Source organism: Pocillopora verrucosa, chromosome 1, assembly GCF_036669915.1.
Source record: "Pocillopora verrucosa isolate sample1 chromosome 1, ASM3666991v2, whole genome shotgun sequence".
NCBI lineage: Eukaryota > Metazoa > Cnidaria > Anthozoa > Scleractinia > Pocilloporidae > Pocillopora > Pocillopora verrucosa.
Window position 1 is genome coordinate 29423697 of NC_089312.1, and position 19119 is coordinate 29442815.

At 36.6% G+C, this 19119-nt stretch overlaps 1 protein-coding gene across 1 annotated transcript; it reads right to left on the reverse strand.

The window, feature by feature from the left end:
* Positions 1–1684: 1684 nt before the first annotated feature.
* On the reverse strand, positions 1685–19072 carry LOC131786090 (bifunctional 3'-5' exonuclease/ATP-dependent helicase WRN). The gene is made up of 32 exons (XM_059103078.2): positions 18764–19072; positions 17587–17694; positions 17079–17172; positions 16667–16742; positions 16473–16540; positions 15654–15762; positions 15117–15191; positions 14898–14980; positions 14562–14668; positions 13585–13691; positions 13183–13266; positions 12705–12793; positions 11060–11151; positions 10830–10902; positions 9951–10005; positions 9821–9874; positions 9171–9272; positions 8957–9037; positions 8404–8479; positions 8200–8256; positions 7633–7688; positions 7391–7422; positions 7234–7311; positions 6847–6917; positions 6707–6747; positions 6415–6541; positions 6017–6129; positions 4911–5082; positions 3983–4084; positions 3196–3292; positions 2933–2998; positions 1685–2495 (listed from the first exon to the last, which is right to left on the reverse strand). The coding sequence occupies exons 1-32, from the start codon at positions 18983–18985 to the stop codon at positions 2227–2229; spliced, it is 3036 nt and encodes a 1011-aa protein (XP_058959061.2). The 5' UTR covers positions 18986–19072; the 3' UTR covers positions 1685–2226.
* Between the last annotated feature and the right edge of the window lie 47 nt (positions 19073–19119).

Sequence of the window (19119 nt, forward strand, 5' to 3'; positions counted from 1 at the left end):
GAAGGAGAAAAAGATATTATTATATATTACCATAATATTTATTAAACAGGATGCTCTCGCAGTTCTTCCGATCATTTTAACTGTTTTTAAAGCTAATGAAAAGCAAGGCTCTAAAAGAACTAGATATTCTTCGCTGTGGATACTCTAGACGACATGTCCATTCTATATTCTTCATCATCGGCAAACCTACGTTGGTTACACGAGCTGGAAGTCTGTTCTGCTCTTTTTGCTTAATTTTCCCTAATTTCTCTCGACTAAGGAAAATAACCCTCGTTTCCCCATCGCCTTGGTGCAACTTGAATAGAATGTCGCCTAGACTTTGCATTTCACGTAATCTTTACATCAAACTTCCATCGAAAACATCTTGAACGTGCCCTTGTACGTCCTTATAAACAGAACCTTTTTTTTTTTTTAATTACAAACACAATACTTACAATACAATATGAAACACCACTTACACTAATTACAATGCTTATTTACATTACTCTACTTACAGTCATTAATAATTACACTACTTACAGTATCCAGCTCTATTAACAACACAATCGACTAATTATACTATTACATACAAAAAGTACTATTTTCTTTTAACATTGCGCAGTGACACATACCGACGATGGCGACGCCCAGTTAATTCTCTAGCAAAAATAAACTACAATAAACTAATAAACGAGGAAGAATATGAGATCTAAGTTTATGCATTGGTCTTCCATTCTTTTCCTTAAAAAAAGGGGCAAACACAAAATTATATAAGAAACTCCCATCTAATTTGAAAATCGCGAAGCTTCGCTTATAAACAGAACCTAAAAACGCCATTCTGCAGCAAAAGTAAAAACTCGAATTTAGCCGAGTGAGAATTTTACAATGGCTTGCCTGACATATGAATGTTTCGTCCCTGCCAAGGGACTCGCCAGAGACCTTTCAGCTAAGCCTAGCTAACTCGACAAACATCGCGTTTGAAGTCCCGCTAGCATCAAAATGACGGTGGCAGCCTAGGCTTAAATATATCACTCAAAACCCGTTTCCGCTTGTCTCATCTGATAAAGAGAGAATCATAAATGTTTTCATTAACGCAGTATTGCTTTGATTTTCCAATATTGACAATGATACACAGTAAATTTCACTTTTCACCCATATCTACTACCAACGTTTTCTTTTGAACCAGAAACAAAAACGATGTTTGAAACACGACATCATCCATCCTTGTCAAATGTATTAGCATGATCATTTCAACTGTAGTGCCTTCTTATCCCAACGTTACTTTGTTTCTCTGCCACATTATTAGCGAACACTGAACTATTTCTTCTACAATATGACAATCAACCACAAAATTCCCTAAACCAGATAGCATTAAACATAATCCAAAAAATCATGTAAGTTACCTAGATTCACGAGTTTGCTCACAGAGCACTTTGATTAACATTACTTTGTTAATTATGCACAAGATCGATCAGGGCTCAAAGAGGCCCTAAAAGCTAGGGATTTTGAATTATGACAGGCTTTCCAAAGGCCTTGGGTTGATTCGCTGCGGGAGCAAATATTAGTTATGACGCCACAAATTCAAAAATACACTTTACGATAGTTAACGGATCTTCTACACTCATAGCGACGGCAATTGGTTGTTTCTCTTTTTTTTTGTTTTGTTTTGTTTTGTTTTTTTTACGTGGGGAAGAGATACTCCATCAAGAAACAAGCCGTGCAGACTTTGATGAAGGACGTTAAAATAAAGCCTGTACAGTAATCTGAAAACGATATCTGAATTAAATACGACTACCATTCAGTGACATACAGGCAGTTTGCTGACAGAATGTTTAAAATGTTCTTTCCGGAAACAGAACATAGCATAAAATATCAGTTTATTTCCACAATTGGCTACATGCCCACTTTGATAGACAAATAATTTACATGTTATACACTCGTATTTGCTCTCATGAACTAAACAATCCTCTTTGACGAACACATAGTCGTTCTTTTATTGTAGGAATGAAACCGATCCTCAAAGGAGATATCTTCAGCGCACATGTAAAGCCACGGAATTTTACGAAGCAAAAATGTGCAACGGAAAACCTAGCAAAAACAATTTTTAACCATAGGTAACTTTCTCCAGGGGAGAAGCAGAAAGTTACCACCGTTAACAAGAAACTACGCCCCTGTAATTTCCACTGGAGCACGAATCTTATTTAGAAAACAGCGCAAGTAGATAGCCTTATGCCCTTAGGTTTGCATTCAAAAAGGGTTTTTCCTCTTTCCTCCCGGCTTGCCAGACAGCCACCCTGGAAGTTTTCTCGTTGTTTCCTGAGAAGGCGTAGTTGGCTCACTTGGGGTATTTCTCAGTTGGGTGCCCGATGCCAAGGACCTCTGGCACATCGTTAACGCTGAGGTGCCTTGAGAGACCGCGCCACATGACAGCTCCAAAATGGCGATGACCAGTTTAATGTGGCCATAGGACACATGAGGAGGCAAGTGATCTTTTATGGCTGATAATTTGCTTATGTCTGCGAAAAGGGAAATGTACATGTCTTTATCAGAAGCCTAAAACTATCAGTCGTGCGAACCTTCTAAAAATTAGATCCATATCTGAAAATTTACTTAATGGAAGAAGGCATGGTGACAATAACATGGTAATGTATGTAAAGAACACAACAATGACCCCAGGCCTGGACTCTGAGCAAACGCATTCAAATCGGGGTTCACCTCTGTGGTCACCTCAGTGGTGACCAAATGGCCATGGGGTGACAGGAGATAGGGTCCAAGGGTGCAGGCGACTTCCTTCCTTTGTCTTTGAAAAAGAGGCAATCTAAAGTTGTAATTAAACCTCTATACTCCTAACTACCAGGAAACGTCAGTAAAGGACACATAACCCCATTCCAGCCTGCACCCCCATTATGCCACATAATGACGCCTATAAACAACGGCTGAACGATGATTTTACCTGAGTTAATTGGGGGCGATCTGATCGTTTTTGTTACCAGTTCTTGGATTTCTTCAGTGATTCCCGCTGCACAAAATGAAATGCAAAGCACCCCAGTTAGACATTTTCGTGATGAATGCAACGACAGAGATTGAAAGAGGATGTCCACATTTCATACCAGCATATAACAGAGAGAGAGAAAAACGAAAAGTGCGAGCCGGGCCAGTTTTCTATCTTGACAACCCATTTGTCCTCGTCTTTACCAATACACAAAATATCCGCACCTCTCTTATAGTCCACGGGGTAATTTGCCTTCAAAGCTTCCGCAAGGTGGCCAAAAATTGTTCCTTCCACCAAGTTCCGTGCTTTGGCCACTTCTTTCTGTAAGAAATGTTGTACATTGAAGAGGCTTTGTCATATTGGTCATATTGTAACGCTGTCAATTGTATTTCTATGTCGCAAAAACAAACCCAATGAATTCGTAACGTAGAGGATAATGAAAATTGGGAAACGAAGTACAAAACTCCGACCGGGCTCAAAAAAGTGGGACAGTCTTCGCCTTCATCAAGTAACGAATGATAGAAATCTTGAGCTCATAATTGTACTTTCTTTCGGTTTACAAGCGTGAAGACTTAGTAAATCACGAGCCGTAGTGAATGATTTTCATACTTTCCGCGTGTTCTCCTAACATCAACCGAGGGTTATTACGCCGGTAAAACGATAGAGAGAGAGAGGTCTGTTGCTTTTATAAAATAACTATGGCTTTACCGGTGTAATAAACGAAAGGTTCTTGATTATATATCAACCAATCAAACGCACAGTTGTAAACCTTTATGATAATTAACAAAGTCACAATCAGGAAGTGAGACATTGGGCGTATCGTCATGGGTGGAGCCTTCCAACAATTTCATTTTGAGAGGAAGGATGTTGTTGTCCGAAGAGATGTGCTCATACTCTCTCAGACTGGACAACAGGCTGCGAGTGGGAAATAAGTAGGAACGAAGGCTGGACTCAAGAGAGAGTCGGAAATCGAACCCACTGCTCACGTAGACTATTGAATTCAATACTTACGATGGTCATCTGTTTTTCGTGAAACATGTTGAAGGTGGAAAGCACTGTTTGGCTCAGTTCACGACGACGTATTCCCACAGGTTCTACCACATAGGTCTGCGACTGAGTGGTAAAAAGTGAAAGGCGATCGCCATTTAAACCTCAGCAATATCATATAAACTACACCCAAACACATCCCTGAATGCACATGCCTGAAAAGGAATTGTTGATTGGCTGGAAACCATTACTTATCATTGCTATCATCGTATTTTACATTAGGTTCTCTTCATTTCGCATCCACGATTGTATTTCAAGCGTTGGAAATAATTCTGAGAGGCAAATCAGCCAGGTAAAGAAGAGCTAGAACGCTTGACCTCATAGACGGTAGGGCGGGGGGGGGGGGGGGGGGGGGAGGGGGTGGACTTGTTTCGAAAACTAAATTAAACTTGTAGCCCTGGCATGTCAAAGAATAGATAATGTTCAGTAAGCTACTCGATTTAGAGAAAGATGGTTATTCGTCTTGTCAAGAGCACAAGACAAAGCTAACATTCTGGGTCCTCACAAGGACTTTACCAAGCTCAAAATATACCATCTCTCTAATTTTTACACACACAACACTTTCGACATTGATGTTCCTAGCTGCATGAAGGACGCATGTTCACCGTGGAGTCCCTGTGGTTCAGTACTGGGGTTCGCTTCCTCATAGGGATTCACAATGTTACCTTTGTCCCAAATTCATTACAAGAAGTATATAACATCTATCTCAATTTCTTCACCGAGCTTAAAATCTACCATGCTTTTAATTTATTTCTTTGATTTACTTCATAAAAATGTATCATTAATCAAATATGTACTCCTTATATCTTCATAGCACAAGACAACACCACAGCAAATGAAACGAAATTAGAATACTTCCACGATCAGTGAAGGCCCAAAGCAGAAAACTTACGTTAATTTTAGTTGTTGAATGCACAGAATTAGTTTTGTCGTTAAACTTGTCTGCAGTAAGCTCATTCTCCTTACAGAAGTTTGCCACACAGTTGGCCAGTTGTTCTCCAAATCGTTCACACTGTCTCTCGGACACGCCATCCACTCTGAGCAGGCTATCAGTGGTGGATGGCCTGAGGAGTAAAAATTACAGCTTTTCAGATGAATAAATGAGTAGTTTATTCATTAACTTGACCGTTGATTGCCAGTGTGAGTGGTGTGTTAAACTTCCTTCTACGGTTTCATAATCTCTTGGTGTCGTTACATTTAAGGACAGCCTCGTTAAGAGGAATATCGGATACAGTAAACAACAAATTCTCCAAACAAAGGTCAAAGGCAAAGATTCATGGTCTAAACTTGGGATAAGGACCTGGAAACTATGAAAAATGTATGAACAAGTAGATCAGATTTTTCAAACACAAGAACAGTCGCAACAACAAAAAATATAAGATTAAAGAACACCACGTCTTAAAAAAGGAAAACGGAAAACCGTGTGTACGAGAATGGCAACCTAGTGTAATGGTTCCAAACATTTATCTCAGTTTTTCCGTCACGACTTGAAGGGGGGGGGGGGTGTTTTTCTGTTGATTCATACATTGACTGTGACTTTATGAAAATCATATATGTGAACTGCGGATAAAGAAAAAAAAAACATTCAGGCCTGCACGTGATTTAAATCCAAGACCTCTACCAACTGAGCTAACAAGCTAACTGGGAGCTGGTCATTATGCTGGTTCAAAATAAACCCGTGAAGTAATGAAAAACTGACTGTGATTACATGAAAATCATATATGTGAACTGCGGATAAATAAATTTATATGGTAGCGATCTTCGCAGTTATGAACACTACCAGTTGGTTTGTCAGCTAAGTTGGTAGAACGCTGTACCGGTATCGCAGAGGTCATGGGTTCAAATCCTGTACAGACCTAAATTTTTCCAGGCCTTATTTTCATTACTGCTTAAGAAGTGTTCTTAACTGCGAAGATGGCTTCCATATTCGATTCATATGTTGTGATAAATCTAGATGACTTTAGGAAGGGAGTTATATAAGCAGTACAGACAATTCACCTGTATTTGGCAATGTCCAGAAGAATCTTATTCGTGGCGATCATGTAGGGCGGACAGTCCAGCGAGTGAGAGAGCTCTGCCCTGAGCTTTATAAGTGTTGTGTACAAAGAACCCTGGAAGAACAAATAAGGTCTACTTGGGTAATCAACGAAATGAGAGAGGTATCTGATATTTTTGGAATTATTTAGTAAAAAGACGTCATCTCCAATGCGTTGTTTTGAAACAGTTCACAAACAGTTTGGGTCTTTCGAAGGGACACATTTCTAGTTTTTTTTTTAATGAAATGATGAGTTCTTTCTGAGTACAAGCTTGGATCGAAGAAAAAAATAGAAGAAGAAAAAAAAACCAGGCAGTATAAAGGTCTCTCGCTTAGATCTTCAGTAAAATAGTATTCTTACTTGAAGTTCTAATTCTTTTTCGTCCACTAAGAGCTCTTGTTGTGTTACTTGAGGCAACGTAGCCAGAGGTACACGCTTCTCATTCCAAGTAGGTGAAGACGGAACAGTAGGAGAGGATGAGAGGTATCTGAAAAAATTGGTTAATAAGTTTTTTTAAAGAAAAGAACAAAATATTTTTAAATTTTTAAGAGATGCTCCGATGAGCTGACATGTACATTTCGATGTGACATGCTTCGATGAGCTGAGACATTGGCAGTTAGAAAGAGGTTCGAAAAACGGCTTGAGCTGATACCTGGTTGTTGGTTGAGGTTGTTTTTCTGTTGCCAACAGATCCTGCAGATAGAAAAGGAGTTCATCAAAATACAAAGCCTTGAAATAGTCGTAAGTAATGTATGGACTCAAATGGTATGGACAAAAATGGTCCAAACAAACCTGGTTGGGAATTAGTTCCATTTTGACAGAATCATTCCACATGGCTTCTCTTAGCCAGTTCTCTCCCTTTGCTTACAATTCGTACACACAGACAATGAGACAGACAGGTAGGAGGGCAATCAGGCGAGTGGAGAAAGAAAAACAGAAAGAGGAATTTGTAAGTATGGTTCAGATTACCAGTTTGTTGGATGTTTTCCTTGTTCTCATCATGATAACTAGATCCAGTTTTTTTTTAATTGCACTTATTGATTTCCTTTAGCAAGGTTTTTTTTACCACATCTTAATGTTGGTTGAGTGACCATTTTCGTTTCTCTCATTTCATTAACATGTGATTAGGAAAAAGTAATCAAAATCCTGGAGGAGATATGAAAAAATTCGTTTACTTACCAGAGAGGGCTGTGAGAGAACCATATCCACCAGGATTTGTCTTTTCTTTAAGAAAGTCCAAGCTCATGAGCTGACGGCCTGAAAAGTTGGAACAATTAAAGAGGAATTCAGTGTTTGGGGGCATGATAAATAAACAAGAACGTAAAAACATGCTCACCAAAGCTCTTCCACCACTTCTCTGGATGAATTCTAAAAGAAGCAGACAGGAGAAGCAGTTGAGGTTGTTTTCAAGGTGTGACAAAACTAGACATATTTTTTTAAACGAACAAGAATTCTGTAATAGTTACAAGTTGTCTTTCAAAATATGAGGTCACTATCTTGGATTTTTATAGCCAGCTGGAAGGATACAAGAAAGGTTGTAAATGATCATGGTTAGAATTAGCTCAAGCTTTATCTTACTTGCCAGTCCCAAACTCTTTTCTCTGGGTCAGCCATTGTGGAACTCTTTGGTTATTCTGAAATAAAAATTTAACAAGAATGCTCTTTCTACAAGGTTGGTACATATATAGAAAAAATTTTATCAATGGACAAATATGCCACTTAACAGTAGAAAAATAACAAAAAAAGGGAATTAAAATAATCACTAGATTAGCAATTCGTTGTTATTACGTTACATTGCAATTTTCAGTTCCCTAACAGAAAATCAGATTGTTTTTCCACCATAAAACATTGACAATATAGAGTTCATATTAAAGCCTTCATGTGCATAAGCTCATCATCAGCAGACCTTTTTAGCATGTTTAAGAGACATATAACACCCCAGTCTAGAGCATTATCCCAGCTAGGGAAGTTGTGTGCCTGGACCCAACTCTAGATTAATTAATGGCTATAAGCCTGTGCCATGTTTGGCCTTAAACCAATACAATATGATGCTCCAAAACAGTAGTGTGACTGAATTTTGAAGAAGGCAGATTATAGTCATATTGTGCCCATGAGGTAAATGTACTGCATTGTGCTTATACTTACTGATCCCCGTAGCATTAAAATAGGGATTGATATACCATAGGAACCATTCCCTGCAACCTGATAAGGAAAAAAGAAACAGAGAATTAACATTGAGGGTTTACCAGCCCATGCAGCAGAAGACTCTATTCCATTTTACTGTATTTGACTGTCAAAACAACAACAGCCCCAACATACAAATAATTACAATAAATTTAAGTAACATACCATCACAGCATTGAGCAACAGTTTAGCTTCTTTTGTAAAGTCTCTCTTGTCATCTTTCACATGCGGGTTAAGAGCCCTAAACAAACACACTCTCTTCACTAATAATTTTTCAATTAGTATTGTGAAGATGTTGCTACAATATAGAGCTTCACCTTGATTAACTGGTTTAAACAATTATTTTTCTTAGGAGCATGGCATGCTCTCACAGGTGCAAAGGCCCACCTAATGTGACAACAACTATAACAGTCTTCTTGCAGGCTATTAAGGACATAACGTGGGTGATCATGGCAAAATAGCAGATCAACCTGACAAGAAAAAGACCTGTTGGGAGAGAGGTTTCCTATTATAATCCATTTCATTCCAATGTTTGCTCAGGTTTTCTGGAAATCTAATTTTTCCCAGATAACTTTCTATTCCAAACCTCCATAAACCTGAAGAGGTATCAGTGTTAAATATAATATGACCTTTACTTAGTATGTGAATCATAATGTGTCACACACATCTGTACCTTGATGTGAACAACCCTTATATTTTTCAATGAAAGAACACTAACCTGTTTCGGCAGTTATCACAGCAGTCATCTCTTCCACCAATGCTCTTGTCAACTGAATTCTCAAAGTAAGCTAAAATTGTTCTACAGACACAAAACAAATTTTAATGACATCTTTTTTGAGCCTCAGGATGTCTTTTCCAATGCTAAACAACTACTGCACTGATAATCCTGGAAGTGAAAGGGTCTATATGATAAACAAAATTATGTTACCCACCTTCTCCTACATTCTGTTGTAGATAAGTACTGTTCAAGCTTGTTTAGCATTTTCAGTTTATGTTCTTTGAATGACTGTGCTTTGACATCATTCAACAAGTGACTTTGGAAAAAAAAGATAAAATTCTTTCATTTGTTTTAAGTTTAGGATGTTTTTGTCTGTTTGGAAAAGCAAAATGTTTGTCACTGAAATTCACTGAATGCCAAGCTACATATGCACCCACTGATAAACCAGCTCACCATGGAGAGTCTCTGTGGCTCAGTGATGGAGCATCAGAGCAAATTCCAAAAGTATGAGGTTCAATTCCTGGTGGGGACTCAGAGTTTATCCTTTGTTACCCCCTTGTGACAAAAAACATCTTTCTCCAAATCCTAATGGTCAGTCATATCACCATTTGATTTGGGTTCTTTCTTGGATTTATAATGACTTCTATGGAAATAGGTAGCCAAGGGTAGTTGCAAGTGAGTAAATTTTGTAACAAGTGCTTATTCTTCAGATAGCAATCTTCATTCCTTTTTAGTGAGGTATGATCTATTTTTCTCAATTAATGAGAGTTTGTGATTCACAATGAGAATGTCTGTTTTATATTTTACTTACATCAATACCAACACAAAGCATGTATCAACCCTACTTGAAATGCAAACACTCACCGGTTAAGGGAAAAGTCAGCTGTGCTATAAAACACATGGCATGTACTGGGAAGGCTAAAAGAAGACATAAATCAATAGGTCATGATATCTTAAACACAGAAAGTTCACAGGGTACAATAATAGTACTTACCCATCCCGACCAGCTCGACCCATTTCTTGGTAATAAGATTCGATATCCTTTGGTGCTAAGGACAAACCAAGCAAGAAATTCAGTACACCAAAGTAAGCATAGTATCCTTTCAGAATCATTATCCAAAATAGAAAATAATTTCCATATTTTTGTTACACTGAATGAAGCATATTTTTTTTGCTACTTAATTCTGCATTTAAGTTTTTTTAAGTGTAAATCATACAATGGTAGAACAATGGTAGAACAATGAAAAACTTTAAAGTGCAAGAAAATATTGCACAGCTAATGTAGAAAAATTTGAATTTCTTACTTAAAAATGACATCACTTATTTCTGTCTACATCCACCTCACTAAAATCTAATAGACTCATCTGTTCCATAACATTGGATTCCTGGCAGACAATTCAGGTAAAAAACCCACAAGGGTTTCAATAAGTATTGAAGTAGACAGTAAACACTGTAAAGTAGGTGGGTTATGGAAGATTTCTCTTTACTCTAAAGTTGTTAATTTCAGAGAAAATAAGCAGCAATCTTGCTTCACATGTGAATTTTAGTGACAGTGAATTTCATCAGTTACCAGTTCTCATTGAAAACTGACCCATAGTTCAAGAATACCTTTTTAATTGAGGTGCAAAAATTTTTATGGGGTATTCTTGCCACTTAAAAAACGCAACCAGGTGAGAAAAGTAACAACATTAGCTCATTCCAAGGGCACTCGCAAAAAAAAATCCTGGTGAAAGGACTTTTCATGAACAAGAGAGAAATATAGAGAGATAATTGTAAAATGTATGTAATAATGTAGTTACCATTTAGTAAAAGGCATTGCAAAAGGGATGTAAATGACCACAATTTACTTTGGCCTAATCATACAAATGCATACCTCCATAATGGATAATTTTTCGCACATCTGGCTTATCAATTCCCATTCCAAAGGCCACTGTTGCAACAATGCACTGAGTCAAAAATAGTGACAAAAAGTGAAAATGTGCACATAAAGTAAACAGTTTAAATTTGAAAGCCAATCTAGGGTTTATGTTCAAGATATGTATCTCCAAGACACATATCTGAGACACTGATTGATTGAGAAATATTATGCAGAAAGATGCACACCTGGATGTTGTCTCTTATAAAGAGGTGATGAACTCTTTTTCTTTCCCCAGGGCTTAGGCCAGCATGATAAAATTCACATCTCACCCCAAGACCTGCAAGTTCACACAGATTTAAAAATCATGCAGTGTAAACAAGGAAGCTAGTGAACCCCTTTTTGCACATGGACAAAATGATAGAGACCGTGTCAGTGAAATATGATAGATACAGAAGCCACAGCAACTATAAAGTCAAGTACAGTCACAGGCCAAGCAGCTCATTATCTCAGTTTCTCTAGCAATTTAAAGTGCACAGAAGGTAGAGAGAGGTACTGCCGCATGTGAGGGACAAGTACCGTAATTTCCGGTCGATTACCCGCGGGTAATCTGTTGATTTTGCATTAAATCCGCGCCACTGCGGGTAATAGGGAGGTGCGGGTTATGTGACAATTTTAAATTCTTCTGGAAGTTGAATTGAAAAAATTTCTCACCTTCCTGCGTTTCCACCTCTCAAATTAATTTTATTGTATCAAAAGTGCCACAAAGCGGCACGAAAACATGATGCCAACTCGAGTTTATTTCACGCATAATTAGTTGCGTGACAAACAAATTTTTATCGGCACGCGTGAAAACAAAACCTTGATGGTGACAAAAATAATCCAAGGATATCCGGCGCATCAGTAACAAATTTCCAGTTTTCACTAGCTTGAGCTAAAGAGAATTTTCCCGTTTTAAGGGACTTGTTAGGCCCAGTAGAACAGGAGATATCGATTTTTTTGAGAAATTGCCGACAGTAATTTTAAATCCCAAATGCATCACCAGAATGTTGAAAATAATAGGTGCGAAACTTAACTAATTTCGCGCTGAAAAAGTATTTTAACGACAAATGAACAATGGATATTGCTCATTACGCTCCTACATGCTATAAAAAGGTAACTGACTGAATAAGAATTATAAACCTCGATCATTCGCGATAAGTGTATCCACGAGTCACCAATTAAGTTAAAATGCCAGCTGTGAAACGCCCACGTCACAGTTTTACGTTTGATTATAAGCTTAGAGTAATAACTCTTGCCGATGAAATCGGTAATAGAGCAGCAGCAATAATCAATCAATAAAGTATAAGCTAATATTGACACAGAATTGTGCACATGTCTGAATCGAAAGACTGAAATGTATCGCCTTAATGTCACGTTTTCGCCACCGAAAAAGTTGAATAACAACGTGCGGGTTATCCACCGGTGCGGGTAATCCGTTGACTTTTTTTTTCGCCGTATGCAATAATCGGCCGGTGCGGGTAATCGGCCGTGCGGGTAATCGACCGGAAATTACGGTAGTACCCAAAAACAATCTGTGACCTGCCCAGGGCTTGAAACAGGGCCTCTTAAGCCAGAGTTCAGAAAGCTAGCCATTAGGCTACTGTACCACCCATACATATAGGTGTATATTTCATTATTATTGCAAAATGCTATCCTTAATCCTACTTTTAAGAGCAATCTGTGTAAACTATTTTGTAAAAACCTACAAAAAGCTTTTCCTTAATGGTATAAAGGGATTTTTGATTACATAATGAACACCTATATCTTATCTTAGTACCCACAGCTTCATACATTTATCATACAGAAATCCTTATAGCTGATCATTTTCTTGATGAGCACAAAATAAATTACCACAGAGTTCACTGACAACTGTTTCTGTTGCCTTCTTTGTTGGACAGTAAACGATTGTTGGACCATCAAAAGAGTACTCAATCTTACTTCTGTAAACAAACAGAGAAAATTCTTGGACAATCTTATAACAAGCTTCAACATTTTCATAAATACATGTAGGGAGGGAGGGAGGGCAGCTACTGACAGTGATACAGTTCCCATCCAAATCACATGACTGAGGTCAGTTAAAGGCAGGATTTAGTTCTATCAGTTGGAATAATTATAAAATCACTATCAGGAAGATGAGAGTTGATGAAAAAGCATACTGCACCATCCATTTGGTAGAAATACATTTTTTGAATAGCATTATCTTACTTTCAAACCACTCAGGAAGCTGCCCTGGTAGAGTGCCATATCCTTGAAACAGATTTATCTCAACACTGTTTACACCCAAAATAGTTATACTTGTAATTATTAGTGAAAAGAAGTAACAACCTACCTGTCTGCTGTTGGGATCAAGAGGGGTCTAAAGTCATCTTTAATACTACCTGATTTTCTGGATACTTCAAAATACAAATTAGGCCTGCAAATTATAGAGAAAACACTCATCAAAACATATCACCACAGGTACATGGACTAAGGAAAGCTTGCAGATACATTTTGACCTACAAAGTAATTCATGTGCATAATTCATATGCATAATTACTACCAAACTATTGTCTTATAACAATTACATCAATTACTTAATTAACCACAATTTTCTGTTAGTCACATTTAATTAATACTTGGTCTGTAAGATGCACAACACTAGTCATGTAACCAGTTTAATGAATCTTGTACCATAAAGCTTAAAACTATTATTAATAATGATCTTAAAAATAAAGCCCTTGAGCTCAATTACCTATCAAATCCAGTGCAAACAAAAGCAGCATTTTTCAGTTTCAAAGATTGACATATGTCTCTTCTTACAACAGGAGTAGCAGTGGCTGTCAAGGCAACTATGGGTACCTTAAATGTACAAAATGGAGATGCAGGAAAGGGTCATACTATGTCAAAGCAAATACACACTAAACTTTTTTGTTTACAGTGAGATGTCTCTTCTGTTTCAAACAGTTTGGCCTGAGTATCAAATGCAATTTGCTTTCCTTTGCAATAAATTATTGCAAACCCAAAACATTAATAATCAATTGAGCTATGCCACTAAAGTTCAGTTTCTAGAGCCTTAAGCTAGTTTGCAAACAAAAGAGTATTAAATTTTATTCTGAGTTCCCTATGGTTTCTTGGCATAGTGTACTTTGGTTCTAGTCCTACTTGTCTATTAATACTGTGGTTTGACATTGTGTCACTTAATCCACAAGTCAAACCTCAATACTTTGTGTGCCCAACAATATTGTTTCTTTCAAATAGGTGATTTCACCATTTAACCCTTTCACTCTCAAGATCTCATCTAGTGATTCTCCTTATTGTCTTCCATAAAATTTTTATGATATTATTTTGGACTGAATTTGGTTTTGAATCAACTAATAATTCCCTGATTGACAGTTTTCTTTATTCTCATTGCTTATCTGCCTCATATTGTATTGACATTGTAAAGAGAAATAGTATCTTGGTCATTCATAGGAGTTCCAGGGTTAAGTGCTTATTACTACAACAGTACAAACTATATTTTCCATTACAACATCCTCATAAGAACTTCAATCAAGTCACTCTGGGGTATTCCACACTTTGATAAATAAACACATTCCATCCTTTCCCATTCCGAAAAAACAAGACAAAACAAAACAAACCTGACTTGTTATTCACTTGTTATCAAACATTAGTTATTCTGGAAAATTGAAATTTATTATGTGTATCAAATATTTTAAGGTATTCTCTTACAGTAGGAAGTTTATCCCTGATACATCCAAGTGAACGATATGAGAATCTAAAGTCATGGCCCCACTGAGAAACACAATGTGCTTCATCTATTGCAACTAGTGTTAAACCTGTTGAGCAAATAAATATTAAATATAACTATTTATAGGTACTTTTTTTTCAGCTAGTATCACAACTAACATGTTTGATCCAATAAGATTTTGTGTAAAACTTCACTGAAGAATAAGAGTACTAGTGTTGAGAAGGTTTGGCAGCCTGTGAATAATTAGCAGCCTAGCAATTTAAACTGGCTTATTTGTACCTTTGCTTTGATTTGTTTTTTTTCAATTATATCCTCACCTACAGACTTCTGTATTTCAGCTAGGAATGTAGTATCTGAGGAAACATATTCAGGAGTCAAGTATACCATCCTATATTGTCCCCTGGAAAACAAAAAACACATACCAGAAATGACTATAAGACTTTCAAAAGACATAAGGTAGGGATCGAGAAGCATTTTTTAAAAAACAGATCATGTCCACTGACTCAAGAAAGGTAGTTGGAAAATTTCTTGAATACCTCAAAACTCCAGCTTTTACTTCAGCATTATTGCTTTGAGCAGACCCAAGATAACAAGCTGCTATGTTGTAAAGCCTAAAACATAACCGTTACAGAAGAAAGATGAAACTTGTATGGCTTATGAGTTAAACTAAATACCTAATGCATTCTAAATTGAATTTGCACTTGATAAGTTCACCACGAAATGAATATTTAAAAATTTTATGTCTGTAAATGAAGTGGATTGACTCTTGTACAATTTGCTGTTTTGAAACCTTCACTGCTTGATCTTCATTACTTCTCCCTTACTGCAATTTAACCACTTTATTCCAGATTAATGATCTTCTGATACTCAATAAAAATCGAGTAATATGTAACATACAATTATACATTATTGGCCAAGCATGAAGTCAGTCAATAGAAACACAGGATTCACTCCATATTGCTGATGGGCATTGCCAGCCATATACTAAAATATATTAATATTCATTGCAACAAGGAGAATTAAGAAAAAATTAAGTGAAGCCTAAATTTAAGAGTTCATTCTGTAGTCTTTACCCCAGTTTTGTAACTTGATCCTCCATAAGTGAGATTAGAGGTGATATAACAACTGTTGTTCCTCCAGAGTACAAAGAGGGGTACTGATAACATAAACTCTTTCCATATCCTACATAAATATATGGATGGCAATTGATGTCAGGAAATGGATGGTTCATTAGAATTAACAAATCACAATGGAGATTATTTGGTACAATTGGTGTATAATAAAAATAAAAAAGAATTGTGTCATCCATATAATAATATAGTATTTATCATTAGCCCCACAATGTAGTCAATTTCAATGCATGTCCCTTGTAAGTGATGATTTTGCAAATTGTATGTTCTCATGTTTTTCAAAATGTATCAAAACAACAGTCATTATTAACCCTTAAACTCCCATGAGAGACCAGGACAGAATTTCTCCTTACAATATCAATACATTATCAATCAGATAAGTGATGAGAATAAAGAAAAATATCAATTGGGGGATAATTAGTTAATCTAATACTAAATTCTCTGAACTAACATTGAAAGAATTGTATAGTTGACAGTAAGGAGAATTACAAATTTGATCTGGGAGTTAAAGGGTTAATAATATCACCAATGACTCAAAAATAAAGGCCACAAGATTAAAGGAAATAATCACTGACTAAAAAGGCTCTTGATTGTTAAACAAATTCTCCCCGTCAGCACCTTGAAATGTATGAAGAACAGAATTGAGAATATGCATACTGGTGTTAGGGTATCATGGGACAAGAACAAATGGTACTCTTGGGTTTAAACTACAATGTATTTATTCATGATAGAAGCAGACCCAAGAGTCAATCCAAGAGTTACCTGTTGCCATTACAACACAAACATCCCGTTTAGAATTAAGCACTTCATTTATTATCTTCCACTGCATACTGAAAGATATAAATTTATATTTCAAAAAATATGTATTTAGGAAAGCAGTCAGTGGTAAAGAAAGGTACAAACAAGTATAAATTCATTAACACAAATTCAAGGCAGAGGAAAACTGATCTACACACGGTCTGAACTTAGAATGACCAAAATATTTCTTCAGCACATCTATGTGGTCATCATCTGGTTTGATTTCGTCCATATCTGATGAGAAAATTTAAAAGAAGAAAATGATTTGGTTAAAAAAATGCATTAATTGAAAATAATTTTTTGAAATGTGAAGGCTTTTCAGTCAATGAAAAACGAAATTTATTTTCCATGTTTCATTGTCAATAAGTACTTTTCTTTCCTTAACATTGCTTTTTTTACTCAACTTATCATTATCACCATTATCTCATCATTCAATATTAACTAAAGATATCTTATAATTTTATCTTTCCAATTATTTTGAAGTAAAACTAACACTAAATAATATATTTATGTTGAGTTAACTGTATTTCAAGGGAGAGAAAAGTAATATATCTTATTAGTGAAAGGCACCTTCTGATTCTGTTGATTGATCTACATTCTTGTTGCCAGTATCTGAAATCTCTGATTCAGCTTGACTTTGATTGCAGATTTCCTCAATGTCAACCTTGAAGACAAGGAAAAGTATGCTTATCTCTTAAGTGATCAAAAAATTTAAAACACTTGTACTCCCTCCTAAAAAGGACTTATATGAACTGTTGTATCATTTTCTGTTTCTTAATGGGTGTAAACATCAGAGTTTAAATGCAAAAACTAAAATAACAACATTGATTGTGTGGAAAGCTTGGGTTAAGCCATATTTAACTTTTCCAACAGATTTGAGTTTTTTTCACATTTTACATTCCTGCAGCCAATCAAAATTACATCCTAAAACTTAGTACATACAATTTTAAGCCACTTTTCAGAGTTAGTTGTAGTAAATCAAATGATTCTGATATATCAGTTAATAGACGGAATCTCTAGTTCAATCAAATTGAGCATTTGGTTATCAAAAAAATAAAAGTTTTATCATGCTTCTTACCTCGGCCATTGCTTGATCAAACTCATCATCACTCAACTCAATCAGGTCATGTGAGTCATTACAATGAGAACTGCTTAAAAGTAGTTTTTCACTGGCATCTCTTGAGTCCTAAATAAAAAAATCAGAATAATCTGTTTCCAGGTACAAAATGAAAAAACTGAGGTAATTACAACAAAAGTTGGCTGGTTTCTCCCACCAAATTCTCTCCCAAACCTAACAACTTTAACTAACTTTAACCTTCAAAAGTGCACATTAAGCTTCCAGTGAGGCAGACTATACTATATGAGACTTTGTTGCTTTAAGTCACATGAAAGTACTAACTACCCTTGGGTTGCACAGTAGTCTACCATAAATAAATTACTAGTAGCCATGGATGTGAGACAAACTTAACCCCTGGTAATAGTGAGCATGAGAGTTTAGAGTCCTGCCAAGTAAATAACTTATCATAATGCACCAATCAATTCAAAGCTTCAACATCCCCTCTCTACCCCTGGGAAAAACCCACAAGCATTTGACATCCAAGCCCTGGGGGTGAAATTTGAAGCCTACTTAAGTGGGATGGAGAATTTGAACCACAACTGTCAAGTCTTTCCAGCAGAATTAAAGTGCTTTATCATTTGTTATGGAGGTGTTTTAAGTAAAAAACTTCAATTTTATGAGCAGATGGCTCAGAAGAAAAGGGTCGCTACTAATCTTGCCAGAATAATCTTTGGAGGTTCAAATGCCCATAGCTTGTTTTGCCACAGAGGGGATGTTGGAGTTTCAAATTGATTGATGCTTAACATCCACTGCCCAGCCCCTCGTGAGAGATTGGCAACAAAAACAGCATACTTCATCAGCAGTCCCACCTTTCAGGTTTTAGAAGCAGTTAGTGAAAATTTTAGACATTTATCTCTTTTACTGTTAGTTCCAGTCAGTTTGATTCTAGTTAACTTGAACTCATTTGTATAGGTTATACTATGTCTGCATTCATAATTGCACTAGACCCGCAACCTACAACCTGCATTTGCACTCTCCATTACCAAACACTTTCACCCTGACCATCATGTGCAAGGTTGTATAACATTATCCATCTGAAATATGCCCGTTCTTCACATTTTTAAGCAATGAAAGGGTTTATTTGAAAATTTTTATATTGAAAATGTTGTAGTTAGCAGCAGCAATTTAAACAAACTACCTCCCCAAAGCTGGTGTTTCCTGAGTCGTCCTCGTCCATTTTTCCAACAAAAAGCTCGTGTAGCTCGGCGGCTCTTGACTCGATAGCAGAGAGCAGGAATTCTACCCTAGTTTCTTGCGCAGAAATCACGTCGCTTGCTGTGACAGCTTCTGAAATATCGCGCAGAGTATTCAAGACCGTTAACACCCTGCCATGTATTACTCCATTCTTATGACTATCCATAATTTTTCAATAATAATAACATTGGTGCAACGATTGGGAAAATATACGATTTATCGGTATCGCAGCTGAGGCAGCCGCCATGGTGAATGCATTCTTACCGCGCTTCCGCGCTACCAAAATAGGTTTCCAGCTTA

Excerpts from the sequence above, each read along its gene's own strand:
- LOC131786090 (XM_059103078.2), bottom strand. The coding sequence starts at position 18,985 with ATGGATAGTCATAAGAATGGAGTAATACATGGCAGGGTGTTAACGGTC. Across the intron at positions 9,875-9,950 it reads GGTCGAGCTGGTCGGGATGG|CCTTCCCAGTACATGCCATG; the intron begins GTAAGTACTATT and ends GTCTTCTTTTAG. Across the intron at positions 2,999-3,195 it reads CCCCGTGGACTATAAGAGAG|CGGGAATCACTGAAGAAATC; the intron begins GTGCGGATATTT and ends CATTTTGTGCAG.